The following is a 21,945-nucleotide window of genomic DNA, read 5'->3' as shown; positions in this document are numbered from 1 at the left end:
CACTGTGTCAAAAATCATCAAAGGGAAAATACTAACTCTGAGAATCCATAAAAAAGGATGATTATAAATTTATCTGATCTCCATTTTGGGATTGTTATATTTGTGCCCTCTTCTTCTTTCTCCCTCCCGCCACACAAATAAAAAATGTGGTAAAGATGACCTATAAATAGGTCATGGAAGAGACATGACTGTTCTAGATTTGCATCTAATATGTATCTAAAAGTACAGAATAGCAGTGTTCATTGAGTAGGACACCTGACTACATCCCTGTAATATGGTTAAAATACACACCTTTTACTAAAATTAAAAACACCAAGACCTTGACATTAACAACTAATGACAATATGGAATGTAATACATTTAAAAAATACAGCTACCAATATACAAAGAGGTCAGGTCTATAACAGTCACACTAATGAAATTTGTCTAACCTTTTATTTCTACATTTATATTCAGCAATTGTTTTTTAAACAGGAGCAAAATATTTTTTATGTATAATTACAGCAAAATAAAAGCACCCAGCAGAAATGGTAAGAAAAACATTTTTAAAGAGATGATACAGTAATGCCATGTCTACAGTATAGAACTGCCCCACTGACCAGGGCATCCACACTATGTATCAAGTTTCAGGCGCACAACATGCACTGAAATGACATACAACACTCCTGTAAGAGTTGCAGGGCTTGTGGCACAGCTCTCTGGAGAAGATGCATAGTGCCTTTGGTCTGCAGTGTATATTTACATCTACTCGTATTTTTGGTTTGCTCCAATGGATGCTATCTCTGAATCGTCCTGGATCTGAACACGTCTTGTGAAGACGGGGTGTGCCTTGCTATGTCCACGCAAATGTAAATATCTTAAGGTATGTCTACACTACAGCTGCTGACAAAACTGACCGTGGGTCTGCAAGCAGTGCTCAGAAAGGCAAAGAAGCTTACTTCTATTCTTCTCATTTGTTTATTTGATATTTTCAAATAGCTTTCTATTTTTCATGTAATTGTGGTTGGGCTTTTTGTGCTTTGTATTGCAGCTGTACTAACAGTTTTCTCTCTCTTGTTTTCCAGTAGGTTCCAGAGACAGGAGTATCAGGACTTGTGTCCAAAAGGGAAGACATTCCTCCATGTCTCTCACTGTGGCTTCCTCTGTCAGCTAGTGCAATGAGGTTCCTGGGAATGTGTCATTCTTTTACGGGGGAGATGGGAGGAAAGTGGATGCACTTTGGATATAAGGAATGAGTATGAGAAGTAGCACAGGTGCATAACCTTTAACTGTGTTCTTTCTTTCAGATCTCAGGGGTATCAGAGATGCTACTAAAGCACCACAGAGACTACCGTGGCAACTGCCCTCACCTCAGAAAAGTACCTACATTGGGGAGAGCAGGAGAATGGGTGCGTCTGAACTTGTGTTTGTTCATCTTAGTCTACTCATTAACCGGTGACTTTTTCTCTGTTTTCCAGGTGAAACTCCATGGGATAAAACGTATATGTGTTTTTTTTTAAAAGTATACCTGTTTTACAAAACATAAAGTTGTACTTGGCAAACCCATTTCTGCATTCCTTTGTTACACATGTGGTGAGTGAGTAAAGAGAGAGCCAAGACCAAGAAAGTATCAGAGGGGTAGCCGTGTTAGTCTGGATCTGTAAAAAGCAACAGAGAATCCTGTGGCACCTTTAAGACTAACAGATGTATTGGAGCATAAGCTTTCGTGGGTGAATGCCCACTTCTTCGGATGCATCCGACAAAGTGGGCATTCACCTACGAAAGCTTATGCTCCAATGCATCTGTTAGTCTTAAAGGTGCCACAAGACCAAGAAAGAACATCCTAAGTTGCTCCAAATGAAGAGTAGGGTTGGACAAAGCATAGATCAGCTGAATATTGATTCAGCCGTGTACATACAATTGGTGAATAGGTTGACAGGTGGCAAAGCAAGAGTTCTGAGCCACCACCTGGTAAGCAGGAACATTGTCTGGCTACACTGTTAGAATTAGCTTTACTACTGCAGTTCCAACACTTACATTTCCTGTCCAAGTGTTACAATGCTGCAGTGACCTGATGATGCAGGATGCAATGGTCCTTGAGCCTTGCTCAGACTAAGTATAACTTTGAAGGTGTGTGTATATCTGTGCACTACTGTAAGAAGTTTTATATATGGACATGAGGTGTTTTACCAGCATAGTAATGGTGTGGAAATGGGTGTTCTGCCTTTTGCTTTGATGGGAGCAGGACTGGAACCAATCTTTTGAGATGCTGAGTGTCCTCAATTTCTATGCAAATTAATGGGAGGTAAACATCCTCTGAACCAGACAGGAGGCACTCAGCAGAACTGGGTTGCTAATTGGTAGTCTGGAAATATGTAATCAGTCTGATTGGGCTTTTCAAAGGAGCTTAAAGGAATTAAGTGGCCATGTCCTATTCAGATTCAATGGTATCTGAGCACCGAACTCCATTAGGCTCCTTTGAAAATCCCAGCCTCTATCTTTATCTTAAAAAACACTTGAAAAAGGTAAGGAATAGATGTGGATTGGACAAGGAGCATGAGTCATGTTGACCATGGTTACAATAGTGATTTTTTTAATGAGGCATATAATGCTTAGTAACACATTTAAAAGGGTCTCTTCTTTCTGCTATACCAGTGTTTCTCAAACTGTGGGTCAGGACACCAGAGCGGGTCGCAACCCCGTTTCAATGGGATCACCAGGGCTAGCGTTAGACTTGCTGGGGCTTGGGGCTGAGCCCCACCCCCCAAAGCTGAAGCCCTCAAGCTTCGGCACCCTCCAGGATGGCAGGGCTTGGGCTTTGGCCCCCCGCCCAGGGTGGTGGAGCTCAGGCTTCGGTCCCCCTTCCCGGGGTCGTGTAGTAATTTTTGTTGTCAGAAAGGGGTCACGGTGCAATGAAGTTTGAGAAGCCCTGTCCTACACCTTTCCTCTTTCAGTTTCTACACATGCCCTCGGGGGTTGAATTCATAATTCACCCTGTTTAGATATACATCTCATGCTGCTAAAGTTATCTAAAGAATTAGGCTCTTAAAAGCTGTGGCCCTGTATTTGTATGGATATGCACTATATGAACCATCCACAAGACACATTCATTTATTCCTTTATAGATTAGATTTTAAGATAAAGCACATATCTGTTCCTTAAAAATTTTTAAATCGTGAACAAACACTGCAATGTCCTTTAATGAACTGGTGAAATCAAACAAGATTTCTTTAAAATAAACGTAAGAGCACGCTAAACAAACATGCACCAGAAAAAAATTTGTATCTAGAAAGATCTGTATCCATTATGATAGTAGCAAGCATCCCCAGTTAGGAAAACACTTTGTAGGTTTCTAACAGCCTGAATAATCAGACTTCCCATTCCTAAGCCAGTACTAATGGAAACTGCAACAAGGACAAGTTTCTCTTTCACACTTTATTAAGGGCTTGTCTACACTGGCAATTTACAGCGCTGCAACTTTCTCGCTCAGGGGGCTGAAAAAACACACCCCTGAGCGCAGCAAGTTTCAGTGCTGTAAAGCGCCAGTGTAGACAGTGCATCAGCACTGGGGGGTTGCGAGCTGTGAGCCTCCACCCCAAACCCCGCTTTGTCTTCAGCATTTATAATGGTGTTAAATATATAAGTAAGTGTTTTTAATTTATAAGGGGGTCGCACTCAGAGGCTTGCTCTGTGAAATGGGTCACCAGTACAATAGTTTGAGAACCACTGCTCTAATAGTTCCTAGATGGCATTCCCCGTGCAGTTTCCTGCACTCCCAGCGCTGGTAGCTACGCCCCTTGTGGAGGTGGTTTTTTTTTTTTTGTTTTTTGTTTTTTGTTTTTTTTAAAACCAGCGCTGCGACCACACAAGGAACATTAAAGTGCTGCCACGGCAGCACTTTAGCGTTGCAAGTGTAGACTAGCCCTAAAATGATTGGATTTTAATTTCTGTAGCAACAGAGCCCTGTTCTTTTTATTTATGACTTTATAAATACACTATAACAAGCAAAATAGATATAAAGAATAGGGCATACCAACAAAAGCAAATTTCAGTGAATAAGTAAAACAATATTCCTAAGATTTCCAAAAGAAGAGAACAGAAGAAAAGCAAGATGACAGGGAAGAATAATACTTGATTGAAGTACAGGAGAAGAAGAAAAAGAGAACGAGGAAAGAAACAATACAAGTACACCTCTACCCCGATATAACGCGACCCGATATAACACGAATTCTGATATAACGCGGTAAAGCAGTGCTCTGGGGCGGCGGGGCTGCGCACTCCGGTGGATCAAAGCAAGTTCAATATAACGCAGTTTCACCTATAACGTGGTAAGATTTTTTGGCTCCCGAGGACAGCGTTATATCGAGGTAGAGGTGTAAATAGAAGAATATGCAAGCTCTATATAAAAACTAAGCTAGAGTATCTCATTATCTGGCAACATAGATACTTCATACATATTCAAATGTATATCAGACTGTTACTATCAGAAATAAATATCATATTTCTCTGAATCCATCAAGTTGTTCTTGTTTCCTGAACATCAATCTCTCTAGAGTAGCCAGGTTGGATAACTAGTTTTCTTGGTCCTTATTTCTTGATGCTGACACTTCTATGTTTTACATAATTAACCATTTGGCAACAAAAGCTGCGCAGAGTAACCAAACCTTCTGAGAATTGTTAAGACCTATCTTCACATTTAAGAGTTCCAAGATAAAAAAATGTCCTGCTTTAGGTCAGGCTGGCACTCTCTCTTTTCCAAATACCACTTCCAAGAAGACGAGGGGCTCTTCCTCCATAAAATACTAAAGCGGTAGGGGGAATGGACTGCTGGGGCCAGAGAATTTACAGGGGGATGGCAGACCCCAGCCTGGCTCTGTCCCTCCTCTCTGGGAGCTGGGAGTCTGCATATCCCCCGTGGTGCCTCTGGGTGTGGAGACTGAATGCTGGGGCCATCTGTCAGGTATGGCACAGCTCTGGTCTCTCTTACCCTGTAACACTACAGTTGCTCTAACACAGGGGTTCTCAAACTGGGGGTCGGGACCCCTCAGGGGGTCGCAACATTATTACATGGGGGGTTGCGAGCTGTGAGCCTCCACCCCAAACCTCGCTTTGTCTTCAGCATTTATAATGGTGTTAAATATATAAGCAAGTGTTTTTAATTTATAAGGGGGTCGCACTCAGAGGCTTGCTCTGTGAAAGGGGTCACCAGTACAATAGTTTGAGAAACACTGCTCTAACAGTTCCTAGATGGCATTCCCCGTGCAGTTTCCTGTGAAACGTGTGCAACTGCTGCACTAGTACCAGTGGTGACAGGCAGGATATGGGCACAGTTCTTTAGAATGTTTATGTTCAGTTATTAGTTTGGCATGTTGCTCAGGCCCTTCATGTGAATTTATAGAATTAGGAATCTTGCTCTTCGCTGCACTCACCTTGGCACTGCTATACAGAACGTGATTAAGAATTGCTCTTTAAACAATTAAAATATAATCAACAGCTGTACATATACCCTGCAAAATATAAAAACCACAAGTACATTTTTTCCCCTTGATCTTTCTTGAATCTCTTCCTTTTTGCCAGCAGGGATTTTAATAGCACAATTATGTACATGGGGTCACTGGTGAAGCTTTTAGTGAGTGTCTTCATCATCTCCTGTCTGGATTATAAAAACACAATTTATTTGGGCTTGAAAGCATCAGCTTTAAGAAAAACTGCAATCAGTGCAGAATGCAGTAGCACTCCTAATCAGCAATACACATTACCAAAGTACCTTGCCATGGTGTTCTCTGCTCTCTTTGCTGGCTGCCTACTGAACACATTGTTAAATGTAAATTTATTAAATCAGTCCTTATTTTCAAAGCACTAAATGGCATTGGCCCAGCATACCGAAAAGATTGCCTCACCTTCTGGGACTTTCTCCTCAGAACCAATGGAACTTTCTAAAACAAGTGCAATGCTTGTTTGCACAGGAAGTAAGGCTCTCTCAGAGGCTGACTGTAACACACACTCGAACCAGAATTAAGATTTATCACAAAACTTGCTACATTCCAGTCCAAATACACAGTGCACTACTTTGAAATTGCCTTCCCTTTGAACATTATAAAGAACATGCAGTTAAAAAAAAAGAAAAACTACACTCTCACACACAGTTTTCCTCTGGTAAGGCAGTAAGATTCAGATTTATCAGATTAGGCATACATTCATTTTTGTTAATTCCCACTTCTGGAAGACACTCAGATACAGTAGAACCTTAGAGTTACGAACACTAGATTTATTAACTGACCAGTCAAACACACACCTCATTTGGAACTGTAAGCATGTAATCAGGGAGCAGCAGAGACATACATACATAGGGCAAATACAATACAGTACTGTGTTAAACTTAATCTTCTAAAAAATAAAGAGAAAGTTTAAAAAAAGATTTGACAAGGTAAGGAAACTCTTTCTGTGCTTGTTTCATTTAAATTAAGATGATTAAAAGAAGCATTTTTCTTCTGCATAATGAAGTTTCAAACCTGTATTAAGCCAATATTCATTGTAAACTTTTGAAAGAACAACCATAATGTTTTGTTCAGAGTTACAAACATTTCAGAGGTGTTCATAACTCTGAGGTTCTACTGGACCACAAAAGAACCACAATACCATAGAGGGTAGTGACTTCTTAGACCGGATCACATGACAGAATTCACCATCAGAGGGTCTCATCTGAGGAACGCAGCAACCGATGTTCATGTACTGTTCAACAGTGGTCTCAGCATTCATTAGCCACTTGGCCTGTAAATCCTATTTGGCACCTCAGTGGGCTATCACTTAATGGGTGTAGTCCAAAACTTGGGTGAAAACTTTAATCAGTTCAATCAAGATTAAAAAAAAAATCTTGTTTTTTTAAATGTTGAATCAGGGCTTGTCTTCACTACCGTGCTAAATCCCATCAGCATAACATGGCGTAGACACTGCTTTAAGTCGATGCAAGTTATGTTGACTTAAAGTTACATAACTTACGTAACTAAACTAGAGTAATTTAGATAAACTTACAATGTTAGTGTAGACAAAGCCATAGTGCTAGACAAAGCTTTGTTATAGCTTCAAATTTCAATCTGTAAATTTACCACATTACTGGACAGAAGCAAGTGCTTTTACAGAAAATACCTAATTAAGAAAACAGGAAAGATAAATTCCCTTGAGAGATTTTTAAAGTAATAATTCTGTATTCTGCATGAATAGGGTTATTCATACTTAATACAGTGATCTAAAACAGATCTAGTCTACATTACTGGCATTCAATTTTGTGCTCAAGACTACTTAGATTGTCTATCTGCCTCTTGTTAATGAAAACTTTCTGCATGTTAAGACCTGTCTCACAATGACCACATTCAGGTTAGAAAAGGTGTAGGAATTAAATGCCAATAGTATTAGCAGATGGCACCTGAGAATGCTTTACAACTAAAGCTTAAAGGTTGTCCTTGTCCCTTTTAATCTTAATGACTCCATTCAACCAAACAATTGTAACAAAAATAAACATGGTAAATCTGTGCCCATGACAAAATCAAGTAAGAGGAATGGTAATAGCAAAGCAGAATAGAAGATGGATTTATAAATTATAATACTCTCGGTGAGGCGAATATCTCCAGATTATGAAAATTGGAGAATTGGTCTGAAATCAGTAAGATGAAATTCAATAAAGACAACTGCAAAGTACTACACTTAGAAATGAAAAATTAAACACAGAGATACAAAATGGGGAATAACTGACTAGGCAGTGGTATTGTTGAGAAGGTGCTGGGTTATAATGGATCAAAAATGTAATGAGTCAATAATGTGATGCGCTGTCATGAAAAAAGACAAATATCACTCTTGAATGTACTGTATTAATAGGAATGTCATATGTAAGCGGGAGGCTTCAGTTGGAGAACTATGTCCAGTTTTGGGTACTATGCTTTAAGAAAGACTTGAACAAATTGGAGAGAGTCCAAAGGTGAGCAACAAATATGATAAGAGGATTAAAAAATATGACCTCAGAGGAAAGGTTGAAAGAATTGTACATGTTTAGTCTAGAAAAGAGAAGATGGGGGAATATGATAACAGTATTCAAATACCTACAAGTTTGCTATAAATAGGATGGTGATCAACAGTTCTCTATGTTCACGAAGGATAGGACAAGAAGTAATCAGCTTAGTTTGCAGCAAGGAAGATTTATGTTAGATAGTAGGAAAAACTAACTAAAGCAAGCACTGGAATAGGTTACCTAGACAGGCTGTGAAATCACCATCCTTGGAGGTTTTTAACAACAGGTTAGGGTATGTCTACACTACTCGCCGGATCGGTGGCCAGCAATCAATCCAGCGGGGGGTTGATTTATCGTGTCTAGTCTAGACGTGATAAATCGACCCCAAGCACTCTCCCGTCGATTCCTGTACTCCACCTCTGCAAGAGGCGCAGGCAGAGTCGATGGGGGAGCGGCAGCAGTCGACTCACCGGGGTGAAGACACCACGGTAAGTCGATCTAAGTACGTCGACTTCAGCTACGTTATTCATGTAGCTGAAGTTGCGTAACTTAGATCGATTCCACCCCCCAGTGTAGACCAGGCCTTAGAGAAATACCTGCCAGGAGTGGTCTAGGTGTACTTGGTCTACCTCAGTGTGGGGAAATAGACTAGATCACCTCTTGAGGTCCCTTCCAGTCCTACATTTCTGTGATTCTAAGTTTGATCAGCTTCTAGAAAGCAATACCTTTCCCACAGGGTCTGTGCTTCATAGAAGACAAATGTCTAATTTGTAAAATATGGAGCAAATGAGTGGAGGGAAGATGGCATGTTTAATATTTACAAGCTGCACGTTAATCACATTAGATATCTTTGAGCGTCACATACTTTAATAATGTATCTCTACTAAATTTTGTCTCTAGAAATTCTTAATACGCTATGATATATCTTGATGGCATATCTAGACTTGCCATATATTTCAGTTAATATACATTACTGCTTTTAATAATGTAACAGAGCAGCACAACAAATTATATTGCTAAAGTCTTGATTCATATATTCTCATTTTATATTCAAACTACAGTAGTAGAGCAGTCATCTCAATTTCTAGCATCAAAGGTCACAGAACATGAGCATTACACCTTAGTCTACATTAACTACAACTGAGCAAAGTAAAATCATGTGACACAGGAATAGTCCACATTCTTAGAATTCCAGTGTAATTACATAAATTAAACTAGCTTTACAACTCTAGATTCAATTTAAAAATATCATTTTTGTGTGTTTATATAACACAAATATGCAAATACAAAACTCAACCTTGAGCTACTGAGTCATGATCAGTGCCTCTCTAATTATGGATCCAAGGTTTTGACTCCCTAGATAACATTGTAGCTGACTAACACCCATCCCTAAATTCCTTAAAACAAATCCAATCTGCAATTAATTTTCCATATGTGGTCTCCTGTTATCAGAGAAATACTATGCCAAATTTGAAGTGAATTGGACAACTGTTTTAGGAGGTATAAAAGTTAAAATATTGGAAGGTTTTTCACTTTTTGAAAAATCTTTTTTTTTTTTTTAATGGCATTGCCTAGAAACTCAAACTATCTGATTCATCTGTCTTCAATGGGAATTAGAGGGAGAGTATTTTTTAGAGGCTGATATTTCATTCTGGAGCTATTTGCTATGAACTTTTGAACCTTCTAATAGTCTGTAAACATTCATGTAGACTTCTTAAGGTACCCAGCCTTAATCACTTCTTAAATACCTATCACAGTAGGATTAACTGCCTTCTTCAGACAGAGCTTTTACAGTGCACTACGGGCTGGTCTAAACCCAGTTTTTGTATAGTGAAATTGATGTAACTGTCCAGCATGCTGGCAGCTGTACCAATGTAAGAGTGTTTATATGTGTATATCTCATTTCAGTAATAGAACTGAAATGGAGTCCACACTAGGGAGTTACAAGAATTAACTGTTTTGACTACAAAAACTGTGTGTTGAATTGCCACTTCCTTACTCCCCAGGAGCAGAATATACTGTTCTCAGAGCATTCCCAGGCCCTGCCAGCTCAAGAAGGAAGGACCAAGTGAATATTTGGAAATCAGTTTTTACCCACATGAGAGTATAATACGATTCTTATATAGGCAGCCTCCCTCCCCCTTATTTTACTATTACTAATTTTAGAGGTGACAAAGGGGGAATTTTCTGTAATATTTTTATGAATCTTTTGTGTGCCTCAGTTTCCTCTATGTTTTGCATGGTTATCTGAAGTGGGGGGAAGGACTGTTTGCTACAGTCTCAGGGCAGGCTACTAGACATAGATATGAATGACGTCTAGCTTTCTGAGCCCAAAGAAATCATTAAAAAGGACTGGCCCCATATCAATGGAGAATCTGAGAAGACAATGGCAAATCCCATCACTAGAACATTGACACCTAGGAACCAACGACCCAGAAGAAGATGGATTTCCCCACCTCAAGAACAAAGTACTGGGAAGATGTGAGGTGGGGAACAAGAGTTAGCTGGTGGAAGGAGTCTGGGCTCCCACCTGGGAAGTGACCAAGGAGGACAGACAGGGAGAGACAACCTGAACAATGAGGTTCAATGGGCTGGGCTCTGGGCTAACCAGAATGGTCTATGCTTTAACCTTCATTTCTCTATGCTAACCTAAGGACTTCCTATGCTGTGTTCCAGTTGACTAATAAACCAACTGTTATGACAACACTGTTTGAGTGTCACTGCAAATGCTTGGTGAGGTGCATCCTGGAGAGTGTACAAGTCTCTATCAGGAGTCCATCTGAGTTGGATTCATTGAACAGAGCTCACGGTGTGAAAGAAGAGTGCTGGAGCCACAGAGGTTCAGTCTAAGGAGGCGGTGAGGCCACGTGGCCTACCCTGTGCAGGAAGAGTGAAACCTCTTGGGGGTCTGATACACTGAAGAGGTTCTGTGTACAGACTGTTCTAAAGCTGGGGGGGCGGGGGGGGGTGTAGCACCAATCTTGTGGATCCATGACAATATTCATAGGACTTTTTATTGTGTCTGCCAAACAGCAACCAAGTATCCTAAGCAGAATTAACCAATTACAGACATAGCAGGGAAGATCTCAAGACTATCAGCAAAAGAAGAAATAGTCTTGTCATGTCGGTCTACTTCCCCATTCTAGAGGGACAAGGTGGGTGAGGTAACGTTTTTTATTGGATTGATTTCCAATAAAAGATATTACCTCACTCACCTTGTCTCTTTAATATCCTGGGACCAACATGGCTACAACATACCAGTCATATTTATTACACCTTCCATTGAGACAAAAGGTCAGGTTTTAGTTTTCTTAGAAGCTGCTACCAGAAACAGTATTATAAGTTGGCCAATATGGAGTGTTTCAAGAAAATGTATTTGACATCTTTCACCTCATTCCAGAAAAGCCCCAAACACACTACTTCTCAAGTCACAGGGAACCCTGAAAGTTACTCTTCAATCTAAGCCTGTTAAATAGCATTGCAAAATGTGTATAAGATGTATATATGAGCAAGTTCCTCATCATAGCAACTGGATTAAAGATTGGAAGAATCCTTGCCTGTTCCCTGTTTGCCATAAAAAGAGAAGAGGCAATATAGTATTCCACCTCCAACTCCTGCCCTGCCCTTTTGATTTATTCTCCAATTTTCCACTAAAACATTGTCCAAGAATTTTCATTTTCATAGTCTGTATTTGCCTTTGGCTTCCTTTTGAGGAAGCATTCACATAAAAGATACAAAATGTACTGTAGAAATGGACATCTGATGATTATTACATTGTATTCAGATTGTTTGCAGTATTGTTGTAGCCATGTGGGTCTCAGGATGAGAGAGCGCCAAGGTAGGTGAGGGAATATGTTTTATTGGACCAACTTCCGTTGGTAGAAGGTACAAGCTTTCGAGCTTCACAGAGCTCTCCTTCAGGTCTGGGAAAGGAAACCAGAATGGCTGAGCTAAATAAAAGTTGAGACAGATTGTTAAGGAAAGGGGGTAAACACAAGTTGTGGGAGACTACTTAAAATGAAGTGGGCAGTTAAGGGTTAGCAGGCAGTGTGGTGTGTTATGAATTGCTGTAATGAGACATAAAACCAGTAAACCTATTGAGTCCATGTTTTTTAGTGTGTAGCACAGTTGTGAATTTAAGTTCCCAGGCTTGCCCTTTAAAGATGCTGTGCAGGTTTCCTTTGAGGACAAGTACCAACAGGTTGGATATGGAGTGATCACTTTGTGAAACGAGTTCGGGTACAGATGATAGTGTTTTTGTCTCATCACTTTTCTGTGTGAGTTCATTTGAGAGTATAGTGATTGTTTAGTTTCAATCATATAATTATTGTTGGGTCATTTGATGCACTGGATGAGGTACACCACATGCTGTGATAGGTATGTGTAGGACCCAAGAATCTTGAAAGGTGTGTTGTGGGGGGTATTGATCATTGTAGAAATGGAGATATGTCTGTACAGTATTAGAGGAATGTGCAGCACTTTAGAGACACACAAGACAACTTGGTCCCTGCCCCAATCTAACACAGTGATGTCAAAGAGACCATTTACGTGCTTGAAGTTAAGCACATGTGTGCTTGCAGGATTAAGGTCTAAATAAGAAATCGGAATTGAAAAACAGTGGAAACAATTTTTTTTATACTTTAAAAAAAAATCTGACTTCACCTCTGTCATTAGACACACAAATCAAGGTTATATCAAGGCAAGTTATATCAAAGTAACTGTCAAACCCTATCTTCTATATATTTTCCAATATATTTTCTGAAGAATACTGGTAAGGTCCATTTTCTCTGAACTCAGTGTTATACCATACTACTGATTTCTGCGAATACAGCCCTGATTAAACAGACACATTGTGCTGCTCTCATTTATCCAATGAAATGAAAACAGCAGATTGATAAAGCAATAAATAGGGAATTTATTCACAAAGTGAAATGCCTTTAGGAAAAATTTCTTTGAAATGTTCCCACTTTTACAAACAAAACTGAGATAAATATATTGTGTGTCTGTTATCAGCATTTTGATCTTTAATGCATATAAATTTGTAACATACCTCTACATAGACTTTAGTTTTTCTTGTTACAGGAGGTTCTGTCTTCACAGCTTACAACATTTCAAATGTTCAGACCACAGTTACACACAAAGCTTCCATTTTAAATTCAGTAAAGATATGTTTGATGTTGAGAGACTGGTGTTCTTATATGGTTAAAACATTAAATGCAGCTAAAGTCAATCTTTAAGAGATATTCAGCTTTTGGTAGATCCACTTCTAACTGCAATCATTAATAGACATTACCTGACTCATGTGACCAGGTATCCTGGTTCTAAGAGACCGTCTGAAGTGTTTTTGCTGGTTCTGCAAAAGCTGGATTTTGTCCCAATCTCAGTATAAACATGTAGGTGGATACTGAACTGCCTTAACCTGCTCCACACTGGCTCCCTGCCAGCATTCTCATCTCCTCCATTTGTACCCCCCATTTCTTAATCCCACATGCTGAAACCTTTTTATTCACATTCAATGTCCACCCTTGCTGGTCTTAATTAGCATGTCCTGATTTTGTGCTTCCAAAACATGGTCACTCTCTGATCAATGCACTCAGTCTGCATCCCATGTTAAATAAACAGAAAACCTTTTAATTTACTTCCTACAATCAAATAACCAATGGCAACAAGCAGGGATGATAGATTCTTCCTAAAAGTGTGTGAGGGGGGGGAGGCGTGAGGTCCCACCCCCTCTGTGGCCACACCCCTACCCCTCCTCTTCCCCCGAGGTCCTCCCCGGCCAAGCCAGAAGCCGGAGCCGGGCCAGGGAGCCTGGACCCTTGCACCTGCCCAGGGTGGGGGGCCTGAGAACAGCCCCAGGGCCATGTCCCCACCCCCTGGGCCCTCAGCCCAGGGCAGGTGGTGGGTTTGCAGCTCACCATAGCTGCCCTCGTGGCTCTTACCCCGATACACCTCCAGCTTTTGGCCTGGCCTGGGGGTAGGGCCTCGGGGGCTGAAGAGCTGCAGCCAGGCCCTGGTAAGAGCTGCCCGGGCAGCTGTGGGGAGCCGCAGACCCTCCACCTGCCCTAGGTGGGTTGCCCAGGGGGTAGGGACATGGGCCGGGGGCTGGTCTCAGCCTCCCCGCCCCCACTCTGGGCAGATGGAGGGTCTGCGGCTCCCCACAGCTGCCCAGGCTCCCTGGGCTGCTCTTACCTGGGCTGGACTCCAGCTTCTGGCCTGGCCAGAGGTTAGGGCCTCGGCGGAAAGAGGAGAGTTAGGGGAAAGAGGAGAGTTTGCCAGGCTCATGGCAAAAAGTGGACGGGCCAGGCCCATCCACTTTCTAAAGTGTGAGGGTCACTGCCCCTTGGCCCCCCCATTCTGGTTCCCCTGGCAACAAGTCTACCTTCTTAGATTTTTAAACCATTTTTCAATTTTCAGACAAAAATTAGAAAAAGAATTGAAGAGTCAGTTAAAAGATTAAGGAGCAGATATAAAAAAATGTTGCAAAGCTTTGTCAGCAATTGAAAAAGAATCAAAACCACTTTTTAAAAATGATTTTACCATCTACAGGGCGTATGCCACAATCTCCCTCATAGATACCTCCTTCTTATGCTCTATTCCCATGTGCAGCCCTCTGCATGCTTTCCCTTAGCAAAGGCATATACCAAACCCATGTGCACTCACCTATACCCACTCCCTAAGATACTCATCTTCACTGTGCATGATACTCAGACATGAAAGGCATGGTCCATTCATATGAAACACCTAGCTTTCTCCAGGCAAATTCCCTTTTCATAGGACATTCAGCATCCCCAGTAAGTACTTCAAGATTACCCCTCCTACAACCTGCCATTTCCTTGCAAGACACTGAGGAAAGGACAATGATCCATTCTGTCCCATCTTTTCACTGAGCAGAAAAAATAGGTGTGTTGTCTGTGACACTGCACCCCATATTCTTCACAGTGATATTATTATGATATCATTATGACATAATTATGATGCATTTTGTACAAGATGGGTCATGTGACGTGTCATTGGAAAAGTTATGCTTTGCTGAATATGATTATCCTATTTGTATGCAAGTATCATTTTTGTATCTAAAGTTAGGAATATTGACTATGTATCTGTATTTCAATCATGCTTACTTTGGGTGACATCCACAACTAGCCTTTCTGGTATAAAAATGAAGCCAGACAGTGCTGATGGCCCATCAGCAAACACAATGGACCCTGGAAGAACTTAACCTTCCTGTGAACGTTCCAGACAGCGTGTAAGTAATGGCTGCTATGACTCAGCAAGGTATGCAAGGGCATGTAACCAGGCCACATGACTCTGACACCATCTTGGGATGTCTCTGTTTTTCCACAAACTGAGTTTGGGACAAAAGGGCTCCCGCTATAGGCTAAAGCTATATAAGGCAGGGAGAGACATCATCTGTTGTTCTTCACTCCCCACACAAGAGGACTCCTGGAAACACTTGAGGAAAAAAGACTGAACTGGGGGAAGTGCTGGACCCAGGCTAAAGGGATTTCTAGCCTGTAAAGACCTGGGGATTCCAAACTATAAAGCAAGTGCAGCTTGTCCCTTAAAAATCTGCAAACCTGCTTGTCCTACCTCTCAGGGTGAGCAACTGCTAATTCATATCCAATCTATCTAGTATATTAAGCTTAGGGTATGTCTACACTACAGGATTAATCCGAATTTAGATAATTCGAATTTGGGAAACAGGTTGTATAAATTCGATTGTGCGCGGCCACACTAAGCACCTTAATTCGGTTTTAAGCCACATTAATTCGGTGGTGTGCGGCCACACTACCCCATTAACTTAAACACAGTAATTCGGTGGTGTGCGTCCACACTAACCCTAATTCGAATTAACAAAATCGATTTAGGCTCTACTCCGTTCGTCGAGGTGGAGTACAGAAATCGATTTAAAGGGCCCTTTAATTCGAATTAACTGGCTCTGTAGTGTGGACGGGTGAAGGGTTAATTCGGATTAAGGCAGCTAAATCCGAATTAAAGTCCTAGTGTAGACCAGGCCTTAGTTTGCTTTTTTTTAATTTACTAGGTAATCTGCTTTGATCTGTTTGCTATCACTTATAATCACTTAAAATCTATCTTTTGTAGTTAATAAACTTGTTTTTTCTTTATCTAAACCAGTGAGTTTGAGTGACATGCATGGGAAATCGTAGCTCAAGTGGCAAAGGCTGTTGCATATTCCTCTCCACATTGGGGGGGGGGAGGGAGGGAGGGAGGAGTGAAATCTATGATCTTACACTGTACAAATCCCTGTGCAGTGCAAGATGGTATAATTCTGGTTTTATATTTCGGGGGGGAGGGGTCCTAGGTTGGGAAGCTCATGGTTATTTTGGCTGTAGCCTCTCTGTTTGTTCATGCAGGAGCTGGTCAGAGAGCCTGCATGTAACTGCAGCTGGGTGTGTCCCTACCTGTGTGAATGCTGGAGGAAGTGTAGGACCAGGAGCAGGTCTGCAGCCTGTCACAGCAGCACAATGTGAGAAGGAGTCCAGGCTGGTGGGTCAGAGGGCTCAGTGGCACCCAGGGGGGAAACTCATCATAGTGTCCAACAGCCTAATCTCTCTCTCGCTCAAGTGCACAAGGAGAAGTGGCTTAATCCTTCCTCCAACCACTTCCCAAGAAGAAAAGTGGGATGTTGTGGCTTCTACTGGTCAGATCCTCCCCACAACCAGTGAAGAGGAGAATCAGGATGGGTAGTGTTCTCTAATCTGGTCCTTTCCCACCAGGACAAGGAGGAGCAGTGGCAGAAAGGTGGCCCTTTCTCATCCTGACACTCTTAACTCGGAAAAGATTAAATAAACTTGTGACTTTGGCCCACTCCACACACACATGCTGAAGCACAGATCTTACTTGGCCTCATCCTTCTCACACACTGCAAGAGATCAAGAAAGATAGAATGCCACTTGGACCCTGCTTTTACTTCTCTCCTCTACAAGAGACTGACCATTTTCCAGCAGTCTGTAGCTTTACTCTGAATCATCACCATTTATCACGTGAGGATGGGCAAGGAAAAAAATTCAAATAGGGAAGCACATTTATTGACAAATCACTGTCTTTGAGTAGACAGAACACTGCCAAAATAGAGAGAAGTGCTCCATCTGTATAAAACTAGTATCACCCGAGAATGTAATTGCTCAGGCTCTGCATTTGCTGAAAAACTGAAATAAAAAGGAGTGTCAATTTTGAGGAGCCAGTATCAAATGCTACTCTCAAGAAAAACAGTTCAAGATAAGAAGCGAGAGTGAGCAGGATTAGGGCAACTGAAATGATCTAATTCTAAACTTTCAATAGGAGCAACAATACCTTTTATTGGACCAACTTCTGTGGGTGAGAGAGACAAGCTTTTGAGCCACACAGAGCTCTTCAAGTCTTGAAAGCTTGTCTCTCTCAACAACAGAAGTTGGTCAAATAATAGATATTACCTCGCCTACCTTGTTTCTCTAGTATCCTGGTACCGACACAGCTACAACCACACTGCATACAATAGGAGTAGCATCAGGATGCCACCTTCACTCACCTGACCCAGCTATTCACTTTATAAAAATAAAAAAAAGTGTAACTTTCTCAAGAAAGTTTTCACAAACTTGTATGCACTCTTACACAAATAATGTTTTACTTTAGTGGTAAGGACATTAAGCAAAGGAAGGTCATGATGCATCTCTGGAATGTTAAACCATTAAATCAGCAATCCAAAACAGAGAAACACCTACTTGTTTTGCTGTGGGAGTTAGTCAAATCTTTTACATAAATAATACCTTATGCTATTGTTTTAAATAACCTTCCAAATCCTCTAATAATTGAAGTCGACATTTACTATGAAAAGAACAAAAATCAACAGTTTCCCTACACTAGAAATATATCATATACTCAACAGAATGTGTTACAGAAACACAATCTTAATATTGAATTTCATTGCGTTAGTAATTTCAACATTTTAATGATCATATACGTATGATCAAGAATACAATCTTATTCTATCTATACAGGTACTTGTATGCACTCGAACATCATTGTATATAAGTGACTCAGATATTAAAGAATTTGTTCTCACAATACTCAGTGAGACAGGAAAATATTATGCTCACTTTACAAATATAGAATTGAGACCCAGAGAGATTAAGTGACTTGCCCAAGATCACATAGGAAATCTTTGGCAGAGCCCAGGAATCAATCCCAGATCTCTAGAAACCTTTAACCACAAGGTCAAACTTTGCCTCCATCAGTCATTATTTTTTATTACCCTTTTTGGTAAAGAAAATCCATCTGATCAAGTTTGATTTATCAGAGTGTGAAATAAAATGTTTTCCAAAAAAGTGTAGATTTTTTAAAAAGACATTATACACTTCTATAACTCAAAACAATATACAGTAGATATAAATCTTCAGGCTTCGCATAAATGTCATTCCTCACTCTTCTTGCACCCTTAGCATCTGAAGGACACAAACATCCCAATTTTGGATGCTTTATACTGGCAGGATATGGCAATATATAGTGCACTACATCCCACAGAGTATACAAAATTTGATTTGAAAATGCTGGCTACCAAGCAGAAAAGGTCTGGTCTCTCCCATACTATCTTAAAAGTATTAAGGGTGGGTATTACGGCTAGTCAAATGAGAGATTATTTAAATGAATGACTGAACTGTTAAATAAACTTTCCAGGACCTTAGTTAGCTGAGATTTTACATGCATGATGGTCAGAAAGTTCAATGCAATGGCTCCTGTAACAACCCTAATTTGATCACACTGCACAGTGATTTCAGGGACGATTCTATTCTATGTCTCAATTTTCATTCTTTATAAAAGTATCTTTCAAAAAATGATGGGGCTGAAATTTAAATATAAAATCCCCCTTTTGTTGGAAATTTTGACCTACTATTTTTATTTGTAAGACCAAAAATTACTGTAACTGAAAAAGATCAAAGAAAAATAAAGAGTTTCTCGATTTTTTCAGGTTTTTTATTTTGTGTATTTGAGTACCCTGTAGTCAGTTTGTGCATGTCTTTCACACACAGCTACAGGCGGAATACAAAAAATTTAAAAGCAAAATAAACACAACTGTTAAACCATAAAATTGGCTGACTCACTGGCAGTACAGTACCTGTAAGCATTATTAACTCACTTTTCTAAACTGATTAGCTTTTAAGTTATTTATTTCTGTAATGTTTTCAGATTCTCTTAATTAATAATCAACCTACTTTTCAAATTTATATTTGGTATTCCAGGAATTAGAGGCCACTTTTGAAAACTTGGATATATCATGCCCTTAATGACTACCTACATAGACACTTATTAATGCCCAACTCATTTTTTTTATTGTGCGTTGGAATATCATGAGTATGAAAAATGTCATATGAAACAAAGTTCTATTTGTGCATTCTCTGTTGTGCATGAAAGGAAAAGTTACAGCAAAAGAATATCTATGGTTACCTCTCGATGCCCTGAACGGAATGTTATAAATGTATGTAAGACTCCAATCTCTCGAGAAAATTAAGCATGTTTTTGACTTCTATGGAACTATTTACACGGTTAAAGTTAGGCATAAGTTTAAATGCTTTACTGGATCAGGGTGTAAGAAGAGCTAGTTGGAAATTTTTCAACTAAACATCCTTCCATCAGAAAATGCCAACTGTCTAAACTAAATCTGCTCATAAGAAAATTTCAGTTTTGACAAATGTCTTGTTTTGAAACTTCTTTGGAAAAAAATTCAAAATTCTCAAAATGACCCTTTTCAAAACAAAAAATTCCTTTTATATTTGGAAATGACTAATTTTAAAATGTAAGCTAATTATAGTAAAAAAAATTTAGAAGATTGAAACAGAAATCTTTTGAAATTATCAAAACAAAATGTTTTAATTGATCAGAGCCACCTTTTTTTTTAAATTGTCTGTTCATGAAAAATTTTGACATGTTTGACTGTCTCCCCAAATTTGGGATGGGAAAACTTTTTGAAATTAAAAAAAATTTCTCAAGACAGGAAAATTGTTCCCCGCCCAGCTCTGGCATAAGTGAGTTATTGCATGTTTGATCTTGTGCCACGGAGACTGTCACAATTGTACCAGTTGCTAGGAATCAAATCACACTGATGTAGGGAGAAAAAAAGAGCCATAGAGAATGATTATATGTAGCAACTAAGTCTTGTATGAAGCCTTCATGCATCAGCTATTTTGAATGAAAACAGGTTGGTCTAAGAAAAAAAGACTTACTATCTTGCAGTGTGAGGTTTCCAAAATGAATCTCCGTCTTTCACATTACTTAAACTTTGCAACCACATCTATTAAATGTTTACATTTTGTTGTGTTTTACATTAGAACTAAAAGAATTTGGATAAGGATTACTTTCAGGAGTGGATATTTTGAAATTTTGGCACTACTTTCTAAGCTATGCTCTTGTAAATAGTTATATTTTTTTCACTTCTCAATACATAATAAATAGATTTCTGATTTTAGCAGCATCTAAGGAAAATGGGGTTGGATCACCTTACCTATATTACATAACTCAAATGCTGAAGATTGCCTGTATGTCTGATAAATGTGAGAAAATTTACAGTTTTTCTCACATGTTTATCAGACACACAGGCAATCATCAGCATTTGAGTTATGTAATTTACAAATTTTCTCTTTGTAAAAGCTTTAATATTGCTATCTAATATGTCAAATCCATGTAGAATTCCTAACAGAATTTCAATGCCATACAGGGAGAGGTTCTAGGCTAAACCAAGAATCAGATGTGAACAAAGAAAAGGTCTTATAAAAAAGCAGCCATTTTCCAGAGGCAGACCATTAATTTTATGTAGATATGAATAATCCAGAACTCCACATTCACAAAATGCCTTATTTACAAGGGCATTCTATGGTCAGTGAAGAAGGTTGTACGGAAGTATAGATTAAGCCATTAAAACTGCAGGAATTTTCTACCTCTTTTTGTTGAGGAGTGATTCAACAAAATTAGCTCCAGATTTCCTGTCAGGTCAGGTTCCTGGGAATGACACTAGTCACCTCAAGGCTCTTCTATTTCAATTTGCCGACAGGACAAAAAGATCCTGGCATAGCAATCATGACATGGATTATTACAAATTGCTCTCTTACAGCCCCCTCGTTCTTTTCTGTTCTCTGACACTATTAAGTTGGGTGGTGTGAAAAATGTATTGCAGGCAAGAGCTGCTGATAGTCACAAATTACACAATTAAAAAACAAAACAGAGATTAGAATAGCTTGTGAAGATTCCAGTGAGGAAACTCATCTTGCACAGAAATCTCTTCTCTTATTTTAATTCTCACTCTTTTCTGTCAAAGTGAAGGCAATGAAAGTCCATCAGTTCAGATTTCTGGAGATTACTGGCAGTACTGTTATCTAAACCTTAATCAAAGCAGCATCTCTTTTGGTTTTAGCTGCATCTTCCTACTATCACTTATGCTATAAGATATGATCTCTTCACAGTATATAAAGTTACTATGTTGGGCAGTCTGTTTACAACACTGTAGTACCCCAATATGCTTATCAAGGTGGTACAGTACTGCTATGTAGATTCTGAATGTGTTTTAATCACGTTCCTGAACTTTACTACAGCCCTACAAAATCCAAGACTGTACTATGATCAAGGAACACATTTTGACCCCATATACTCTGAACAAACCATACTGTGCTTTAAGTGTTTGGGCACTACTGTGTACAACTTTACAATACACTGTATACAGAATCTAAAATGCCCTTTTCACAGTGGGATCAGAAGGGTGCTCGTTATAACCATATTTATATATAATTGTTGCTAATGGGATTCTACCATGGTTTCCCTGATCAGAATGGACAGTGTCTTTTTGACAAATAACCCCATGACAGACAACCCAAGGGGACAGTCTAAGGTACCATTTGGCTTGCATGCACCGGAAAATAACCCCTGACCGCAAGAGGCAGAAAAACCATGCTAGAATTCTTTAAGCAACAGCCATA

The 21,945-nt window shown here is 39.7% G+C and overlaps 1 protein-coding gene across 1 annotated transcript in view; it reads right to left on the bottom strand.

Moving 5' to 3' along the window:
* Nucleotides 1-21,945, bottom strand: part of BMPR2 (bone morphogenetic protein receptor type 2) — a 181,635-nt gene that overhangs the window by 46,431 nt on the left and 113,259 nt on the right. The window contains exon 4 of the mRNA XM_029910566.1: nt 10,849-10,853. Within this exon, the coding sequence (XP_029766426.1) occupies nt 10,849-10,853 (5 nt within the window). The remainder of the gene's footprint in view (nt 1-10,848; nt 10,854-21,945) is intronic.

This window comes from Terrapene carolina, unplaced genomic scaffold, assembly GCF_002925995.2.
Source record: "Terrapene carolina triunguis isolate 2854851 unplaced genomic scaffold, T_m_triunguis-2.0 Scaffold62, whole genome shotgun sequence".
Taxonomy (NCBI): Eukaryota; Metazoa; Chordata; order Testudines; family Emydidae; genus Terrapene; species Terrapene triunguis.
Note: the sequence above shows the minus strand (reverse complement) of the source record. Positions and strands in the feature narration are given on the sequence as shown.